This window comes from Scyliorhinus torazame, chromosome 2 (assembly GCF_047496885.1).
Source record: "Scyliorhinus torazame isolate Kashiwa2021f chromosome 2, sScyTor2.1, whole genome shotgun sequence".
NCBI lineage: Eukaryota > Metazoa > Chordata > Chondrichthyes > Carcharhiniformes > Scyliorhinidae > Scyliorhinus > Scyliorhinus torazame.
The window spans coordinates 267,485,049-267,494,660 of NC_092708.1; the positions used below are offsets into that span (position 1 = coordinate 267,485,049).

Sequence of the window (9,612 nt, forward strand, 5' to 3'; positions counted from 1 at the left end):
GTACTGTGCTGTACTGTTCTGTGTTCGTTGCAGTATAATTGGGAAAAATGTGAAATTATCAACTTCGGAATGAGAACCAGAATGACAGAGTATTATTTCAATAGTGATAGATTAGGAAATACAAAGGGACCTGGGTATCCTTGCACCCTAGTCACTGAAAGGAAGCATGCAGGTACAGCAAGCAGTTAAGGTGGCAAATGGTATAAAAACCTAACATAAGAACTCGGAGCAGGAGTCAGCAATCTGGTATGGGCATCAGCTGAGGAGGCAACGGCACGGGAGATTGGGCAGATGAGAGTCAGGGAGGCGCAGGCTGGTAACGGGGAGGCGCAGACTGGTAAGGGGGAGGCGCAGGGTGGAAACGGGGAGGCGTAGGCTGGTAACGGGGAGGCGTAGGCTGGTAACGGGGAGGCGTAGACTGGTAACAGGGAGGCGCAGGCTGGTAACGGGGAGACGCAGGCTGGTAACGGGGAGGCGCAGGCTGGTAACGGGGAGCGCAGGGTGGTAACAGGGAGGCGTAGGCTGGTAACGGGGAGGCGCTGGCTGTTAACGTGGAGGCGCAGGCTGGTAACGGGGAGGCGCAGGCTGGTAAAGGGGAGGCGCAGGCTGGTAACAGGGAGGCGCAGGCTGGTAACAGGGAGGCGCAGGCTGGAAACAGGAAGGCGCAGGCTGGTAACAGGAAGGCGCAGGCTGGCAACAGGAAGGCGCAGGCTGGTAACGGGAAGGCGCAGGCTGGAAACGGGAAGGCGCAGGCTGGAAACGGGGAGGCGCAGGCTGGAAACGGGGAGGCGCAGGCTGGAAACGGGGAGGCGCTGGCTGTTAACGGGGATGCGCAGGCTGGTAACGGGGAGGCGTAGGCTGGAAACGGGGAGGCGCAGGCTGGAAACGGGGAGGCGCAGGCTGGAAACGGGGAGGCGCTGGCTGTTAACGGGGATGCGCAGGCTGGTAACGGGGAGGCGCAGGCTGGTAAAGGGGAGGCGCAGGCTGGTAACAGGGAGGCGCAGGCTGGTAACAGGAAGGCGCAGGCTGGCAACAGGAAGGCGCAGGCTGGCAACAGGAAGGCGCAGGCTGGTAACGGGAAGGCGCAGGCTGGTAACGGGAAGGCGCAGGCTGGAAACGGGGAGGCGCAGGCTGGAAACGGGGAGGCGCAGGCTGGAAACGGGGAGGCGCAGGCTGGAAACGGGGAGGCGCAGGCTGGTAACGGGGAGGCGCAGGCTGGTAACAGGGAGGCGCAGGCTGGTAACAGGGAGGCGCAGGCTGGTAAGGGGGAGGCGCAGGCTGGTAACAGGGAGGCGCAGGCTGGTAACAGGGAGGCGCAGGCTGGTAACAGGGAGGCGCAGGCTGGTAACGGAGGCGCAGGCTGGTAAGGGGGAGGCGCAGGCTGGTAACAGGGAGTCGTAGGCTGGTAACAGGGAGGCGCAGGCTGGTAACAGGGAGGCGCAGGCTGGTAACAGGGAGGCGCAGGCTGGTTACGGGGAGGCGCAGGCTGGTAACGGGGAGGCGCAGGCTGGTAACGGGGAGGCGCAGGCTGGTAAGGGAGGCGTAGGGTGGTAACGGGGAGGCGTAGGCTGGTAACGGGGAGGCGCAGGCTGGTAACAGGGAGGCGCAGGCTGGTAACAGGGAGGCGCAGGCTGGTAACGGGGAGGCGCAGGCTGGTAACAGGGAGGCGCAGGCTGGTAACAGTGAGGCGCAGGCTAGTAACAGGGAGGCGCAGGCTGGTAACAGGGTGGCGCAGGCTGGTAACAGGGAGGCGCGGGCTGGTAACGGGGAGGCGCAGGCTGGTAAAGGGGAGGCGCAGGCTGGTAACAGTGAGGCGCAGGCTAGTAACAGGGAGGCGCAGGCTGGTAACGGGGAGGCGCAGGCTGGTAACAGGGTGGCGCAGGCTGGTAACAGGGAGGCGCGGGCTGGTAACAGGGAGGCGCAGGCTGGTAACGGGGAGGCGAGGCTGGTAACGGAGGCGCAGGCTGGTAAGGGGAGGCATAGGGTGGTAACGGGAAGGCGTAGGCTGGTAACGGGGAGGCGAGGCTGGTAACGGAGGCGCAGGGTGGTAACAGGGAGGCGCAGGCTGGTAAGGGGGAGGCGCAGGCTGGTAACAGGGAGGCGCAGGCTGGTAACAGGGAGGCGCAGGCTGGTAACAGGGAGGCGCAGGCTGGTAACGGAGGCGCAGGCTGGTAAGGGGGAGGCGCAGGCTGGTAACAGGGAGTCGTAGGCTGGTAACAGGGAGGCGCAGGCTGGTAACAGGGAGGCGCAGGCTGGTTACGGGGAGGCGCAGGCTGGTAACGGGGAGGCGCAGGCTGGTAACGGGGAGGCGCAGGCTGGTAAGGGAGGCGTAGGGTGGTAACGGGGAGGCGTAGGCTGGTAACGGGGAGGCGCAGGCTGGTAAGGGGAGGCGCAGGCTGGTAACAGGGAGGCGCAGGCTGGTAACAGGGAGGCGCAGGCTGGTAACAGGGAGGCGCAGGCTGGTAACAGGGAGGCGCAGGCTAGTAACAGGGAGGCGCAGGCTGGTAACAGGGTGGCGCAGGCTGGTAACAGGGAGGCGCAGGCTGGTAACGGGGAGGCGCAGGCTGGTAACAGGGAGGCGCAGGCTGGTAACAGTGAGGCGCAGGCTAGTGACAGGGAGGCGCAGGCTGGTAACAGGGTGGCGCAGGCTGGTAACAGGGAGGCGCGGGCTGGTAACGGGGAGGCGCAGGCTGGTAAAGGGGAGGCGCAGGCTAGTAACAGGGAGGCGCAGGCTGGTAACGGGGAGGCGCAGGCTGGTAACGGGGAGGCGCAGGGTGGTAACAGGGAGGCGCAGGCTGGTAACAGGGTGGCGCAGGCTGGTAACAGGGAGGCGCGGGCTGGTAACAGGGAGGCGCAGGCTGGTAAGGGGGAGGCGCAGGCTGGTAACGGGGAGGCGCAGGCTGGTAACAGGGAGGCGCAGGCTGGTAAGGGGAGGCATAGGGTGGTAACGGGGAGGCGTAGGCTGGTAACGGGGAGGCGAGGCTGGTAACGGAGGCGCAGGGTGGTAACAGGGAGTCGTAGGCTGGTAATAGGGAGGCGCAGGCTGGTAAGGGGAGGCGCAGGCTGGTAACAGGGAGTCATAGGCTGGTAACAGGGAGGCGCAGGCTGGTAACGGGGAGGCGCAGGCTGGTAAGGGGAGGCGCAGGCTGGTAAGGGGAGGCGCAGGCTGGTAACAGGGAGGCGCAGGCTGGTAACAGGGAGGCGCAGGCTGGTAACGGGGAGGCGCAGGCTGGGAACGGGGATGCGCAGGCTGGTAACGGGGAGGCGCAGGCTGGTAACGGGGAGGCGCAGGCTGGTAACAGGGAGGCGCAGGCTGGTAACAGGGAGGCGCAGGCTGGAAACGGGGAGGCGCAGGCTGGGAACGGGGATGCGCAGGCTGGTAACGGGGAGGCGCAGGCTGGGAACGGGGATGCGCAGGCTGGGAACGGGGATGCGCAGGCTGGTAACGTGGATGCGCAGGCTGGTAACGGGGAGGCGCAGGCTGGGAACGGGGATGCGCAGGCTGGTAACGGGGAGGCGCAGGCTGGTAAAGGGGAGGCGCAGGCTGGTAACAGGGAGGCGCAGGCTGGTAACAGGAAGGCGCAGGCTGGCAACAGGAAGGCGCAGGCTGGTAACAGGAAGGCGCAGGCTGGTAACGGGAAGGCGCAGGCTGGAAACGGGGAGGCGCAGGCTGGAAACGGGGAGGCGCAGGCTGGTAACAGGGAGGCGCAGGCTGGTAACAGGGAGGCGCAGGCTGATAAGGGGGAGGCGCAGGCTGGTAACAGGGAGTCGTAGGCTGGTAACAGGGAGGCGCAGGCTGGTAACAGGGAGGCGCAGGCTGGTTACGGGGAGGCGCAGGCTGGTAACGGGGAGGCGCAGGCTGGTAACGGGGAGGCGCAGGCTGGTAAGGGAGGCGTAGGGTGGTAACGGGGAGGCGTAGGCTGGTAACGGGGAGGCGCAGGCTGGTAAGGGGAGGCGCACGCTGGTAACAGGGAGGCGCAGGCTGGTAACGGGGAGGCGCAGGCTGGTAACGGGGAGGCGCAGGCTGGTAACAGGGAGGCGCAGGCTGGTAACAGGGAGGCGCAGGCTGGTAATAGGGAGGCGCAGGCTGGTAACAGGGAGGCGCAGGCTGGTAACAGTGAGGCGCAGGCTAGTAACAGGGAGGCGCAGGCTGGTAACGGGGAGGCGCAGGCTGGTAACAGGGAGGCGCAGGCTGGTAACAGTGAGGCGCAGGCTAGTAACAGGGAGGCGCAGGCTGGTAACAGGGTGGCGCAGGCTGGTAACGGGGAGGCGCAGGCTTTAACGGGGAGGCGTAGGCTGGTAACGGGGAGGCGCAGGCTGGTAACAGGGAAGCGCAGGCTGGTAACGGGGAGGCGCAGGCTGGTAACAGGGAAGCGCAGGCTGGTAACGGGGAGGCGCAGGCTGGTAACGGGGAGGCGCAGGCTGGTAACGGGGAGGCGCAGGCTGGTAACAGGGAAGCACAGGCTGGTAACGGGGAAGCGCAGGCTGGTAACAGGGAAGCGCAGGCTGGTAACGGGGAGGCGCAGGCTGGTAACAGGGAAGCGCAGGCTGGTAACGGGGAGGCGCAGGCTGGTAACGGGGAGGCGCAGGCTGGTAACGGGGAGGCGCAGGCTGGTAACGGGGAGGCGCAGGCTGGTAACGGAGAGGCGTAGGCTGGTAACGGGGAGGCGCAGGCTGGTAACGGGGAGGCGCAGGCTGGTAACGGGGAGGCGTAGGCTGGTAACGGGGAGGCGCAGGCTGGTAACAGGGAAGCGCAGGCTGGTAACAGGGAGGCGCAGGCTGGTAACAGGGAAGCGCAGGCTGGTAACGGGGAAGCGCAGGCTGGTAACGGGGAGGCGCAGGCTGGTAACGGGGAGGCGCAGGCTGGTAACGGGGAGGCGCAGGCTGGTACGGGGAGGCGTAGGCTGGTAACAGGGAGGCGCAGGCTGGTAACAGGGAAGCGCAGGCTGGTAACAGGGAGGCGCAGGCTGGTAACAGGGAAGCGCAGGCTGGTAACAGGGAAGCGCAGGCTGGTAACGGGGAGGCGCAGGCTGGTAACGGGGAGGCGTAGGCTGGTAACGGGGAGGCGCAGGCTGGTAACGGGGAGGCGCAGGCTGGTAACGGGGAGGCGCAGGCTGGTAACGGGGAGGCGCAGGCTGGTAACAGGGAAGCGCAGGCTGGTAACAGGGAAGCGCAGGCTGGTAACAGGGAGGCGCAGGCTGGTAACAGGGAAGCGCAGGCTGGTAACAGGGAAGCGCAGGCTGGTAACGGGGAGGCGTAGGCTGGTAACAGGGAGGCGCAGGCTGGTAACAGGGAGGCGCAGGCTGGTAACAGGGAGGCGCAGGCTGGTAACAGGGAGGCGCAGGCTGGTAACAGGGAAGCGCAGGCTGGTAACGGGGAGGCGCAGGCTGGTAACGGGGAGGCGTAGGCTGGTAACGGGGAGGCGCAGGCTGGTAACAGGGAGGCGCAGGCTGGTAACAGGGAGGCGCAGGCTGGTAACGGGGAGGCGCAGGATGGTAACAGGGAGGCGCAGGCTGGTAACAGAGGCGCAGGCTGGTAACAGGGAGGCGCAGGCTGGTAAGGGAGGCGTAGGGTGGTAACGGAGGCGTAGGCTGGTAACGGGGAGGCATAGGCTGGTAACAGGGTGGCGCAGGCTGGTAAGGGGAGGCGCAGGCTGGTAACAGGGAGGCGCAGGCTAGTAACAGGGAGGCGCAGGCTGGTAACAGGAAGGCGCAGGCTGGTAAGGGGAGGCGTAGGGTGGTAACGGGGAGGCGAGGCTGGTAACGGAGGCGCAGGGTGGTAACAGGGAGGCGCAGGCTGGTAAAAGGGAGGCGCAGGCTGGTAAGGGGGAGGCGCAGGCTGGTAAGGGGGAGGCGCAGGCTGGTAACAGGGTGGCGCAGGCTGGTAACGGGGAGGTGCAGGCTGGTAACAGGGAGGCGCAGGGTGGTAACAGGGAGGCGCAGGCTGGTAACAGGGAGGCGCAGGCTGGTAACGGGGAGGCGCAGGCTGGTAAGGGGGAGGCGCAGGCTGGTAACAGGGAGGCGCAGGCTGGTAACAGGGAGGCGCAGGCTGGTAACAGGGAGGCGCAGGCTGGTAACGGGGAGGCGCAGGCTGGTAACAGGGAGGCGCAGGCTGGTAACGGGGAGGCGCAGGCTGGTAACGGGGAGGGGCAGGCTGGTAACGGGGAGGCGCAGGCTGGTAACAGGGAGGCGCAGGCTGGTAACGGGGAGGCGCAGGCTGGTAACAGGGAGGCGCAGGCTGGTAACAGGGAGGCGCAGGCTGGTAACGGGGAGGCGCAGGCTGGTAACAGGGAGGCGCAGGCTGGTAACAGGGAGGCGCAGGCTGGTAACGGGGAGACGCAGGCTGGTAACGGGGAGGCGCAGGCTGGTAACGGGGAGGCGCAGGCTGGTAACAGGGAGGCGCAGGCTGGTAATGGGGAGGCGCAGGCTGGTAATGGGGAGGCGCAGGCTGGTAACGGGGAGGCGCAGGCTGGTAACGGGGAGGCGCAGGCTGGTAACAGGGAGGCGCAGGCTGGTAACGGGGAGGCGCAGGCTGGTAACAGGGTGGCGCAGGCTGGTAACAGGGAGGCGCAGGCTGGTAACGGGGAGGCGCAGGCTGGTAACGGGGAGGCGCAGGCTGGTAACGGGGAGGCGCAGGCTGGTAACGGGGAGGCGCAGGCTGGTAACAGGGAGGTGCAGGCTGGTAACAGGGAGGCGGTGGGGGGGGGGGGGGGCATTGGGTGTTTGAGACATTTTATTGGAAATTGAACAGTTCGGAGGCCTCAGCGAGGGATGAGGGCATGAGGTGGTTTTTGAATAGGCTGGAGTTCCCAAGGGTGGATGAGGCGAATGTACAGGGAATGAGGGCCCTGATTGGACTGGGGAGGTGATGGATTGTGTGGGGGTGATGCATTCGGGGAAGGTCCTGGGCCAAGACGGGTTTCCAGCGGAGTTTTAGAAGAGGTTTTTGGGTTGGAGCTGGGGCCCCTGTCAGTGGAGATGTGCACTTGAGTCGGTGGGGAGGGACGAGTTTCGCCCAACACTGTGTCAGGAGTCTATCTCGCTCATTTTAAAGAAAGACAAAGACCTGAAGCAGTGTGGGTCAAACTGCCCGATATAGTTGTTAAATGTAGATGCGACGAAATTGGCGAAGGTGTTGGTAATGCGGATAGAGAATTGTGTGAAGGTGATAAGGGAGGATCTGATGAGGTTCGTGAAGGGGCGACAGGAATCGGCCAATGTTCTGAGGCTACTGAATGTGGTAATGATGCCCTCTACGGGCCGGGAGGTGGAGGTTGTTGTGTCTATGGCTGTGGAGAAGGCGTTTGTCTGAGTGTGCGTACTTATTTGAGGTGCGGGGCGGTTCAGGTTTGGGCAGGGGTTTGTCGACTGGGTTGAGTGTGCGGACCAATAGTGCCAATTTGGAGTATTTTGGATTGTACCAGGTGACAAGGCAGCAGTGCTGCTCCCCTTTGCTCTTTGCCCTAGCGATTGAACTGTTGGCAATCGCACTTAGGGCTATGAGGGAGTGGTGAGGCATTTAGAGGGGGAAGTGGAGCACCAAGTCCCTTTGTACGTGGATGACCTCTTCTTATATATTGCAAACCCAACTGACAGTTTTGACAGGGTTATGGAGATCTTGGGGAAGTTCAGTCTTGTTTCAGGGTTTAAGCTCAATATGGGGAAAAGTGAACAATGCCGGGGGGTGGTGAACAGTTTAGGGAGCTTGCGGTTACAGTTCGTAGGGGCGAGTTTTCGTCATCTTGGGATACATGTGGCACAGAGCTGGGCTCAGCTGCACGTTGAATCGGGCAAAGCTGGTGGAGGGAATGAAGGAGGACTTTAGGAGGTTGGATGTGTTGCCTTTATCATTGCCCCATAGTGAGGCATCCTCACTTGGGGAGGGTGGTAATGCCTTACCTGCATTGTCAGTGGGTAGGAGGTGTGGGAGACCTCCAAGCTCACTTAGAGATCGGGATACCCTTTCAAAATTATACCCCTATCTCAGAGGAGCTGGTCTCGCTGGCGAGTTTAGTTCCCCACTGCAGGTAAAAGTTCTAAGTGTGGGCTTGACTGGTGAGAAACTCCCCGAGCCCCAAAAAGTGACTAAGTGTGGGTGAATCCAGGTCTGGATGTCACCTAAAAGCAGACGGGAAACACACTGCCAAACTCTCCCAAAACGACACTAAGAAATTCTTTGGCTGAATCGCGCCCAATATTTTAAAATATTAACAACCATTAACTTGTTATCACACTGATGATTCGGCAATGTCTTTTTCAGAGTTACAGCACTCAGTCTGCTTCCAACGGCCAATTCCTCTGTATCATTCTGAAACCACATTCCTTTCTGGTGTATTGCAAATAATATTGTTTTATTAGCCACAATGTCTGCTGATTCTATGCTTTATAGGATTATAAAACTGATGCTTATCATACTGAGTGCCACATTTACGAAGCTGAAACAGATCCACATCACTGCACAAAATCAAAATATGCTAAGTCACTGGGACTGTTTGTCCTCGGCCCCAAACATACATCGGCCCAGTCGCTAGGACTGAATAGGCTCCTTTCCTATGTTCTTCTCAAGCACAAACCTACACAAATTCCTCCCAAGTGTGGTCTCACCAAGACTTGCCCAACTGTAATAAGACCAATTTACTCTTCCACACTAATCCCTTGGCAATACAGGCAAAAATTACATTTGTTTTCTTAATTGTTTACTGTACCTGGAAGTTAACTTGCTGTGATTTGTATATATGGACTCCCAAAGCCCTGAATATCAGCTTTTTTTTTTACAAATTTAGAGTACCCAATTATTTTTTCCAATTAAGGGGCAATTTAGTGCCTATCCTGCACATCTTTGGGTTGTGGGGGTGAAACCCACGCAGACATGGGGACAATGTGCAAACTCCACACGGACAGTGACCCAGGGCTGGGATTTGAACCCAGGTCCTCAGCGCCGTAGGCAGCAATGCCCACTGTGCCACCATGCTGCCCTGAATATCAGCATTTAACAGTCTTTCATCATTTAAAACTCCAGATTTCATGTTCCCCCCAGGATTTGATTCTCACCTGGTTTGTTGAGAAGATCTGGTTTATCCAGTTGGTGAAAGTTTTTTTCTGTACAAGCATCCGTTGCTGCTGAAGCTCTTTGATGCGACCTTTCTCGAACTCTTCATCCATCCTGACCTACTGATTGGAGGCACAAAACAATAAATGCGCAATTACATTGCACTGGTCACTGCAGACAGAACTCAGGATCTCATCATCCCAGCAACACAGCACTTTTGCCTGCCAATGTGACAACTTCAGAAGTTATTGGTCTTTGAATACACAACATTCATTGTGGCTACTCTATAGTATTGTCGGTTAACTTTCCAGTGAGCGGAGGAGGAGAGGGAGGAACCAGTAGCAAGAACAGTGATGGTTTCTGTTAGCTTTATATTCAAGTTACTGTTTATTTTAATTCATCAGAAATGTGCAAGCGTTTCAGAAGACATAAATACAGTCGTTTGGCGACAGGGAGGAGCTCACTGAACTAATGCCACGACTCTGATACACCGTCTATTTCAACACCACCAAAGCTTAAAGTTCATACAATTAAACTCAGAACTTTAAAACACGAAAGGAAACC

At 60.4% G+C, this 9,612-nt stretch overlaps 1 protein-coding gene across 1 annotated transcript in view; it reads right to left on the reverse strand.

Moving 5' to 3' along the window:
* sptbn5 (spectrin, beta, non-erythrocytic 5) overlaps nt 1-9,161 on the reverse strand; it is a 400,397-nt gene extending 391,236 nt beyond the window's left edge. The window contains exon 1 of the mRNA XM_072486950.1: nt 9,051-9,161. Coding sequence (XP_072343051.1) covers nt 9,051-9,161 — 111 coding nt within the window. The remainder of the gene's footprint in view (nt 1-9,050) is intronic.
* Between the last annotated feature and the right edge of the window lie 451 nt (nt 9,162-9,612).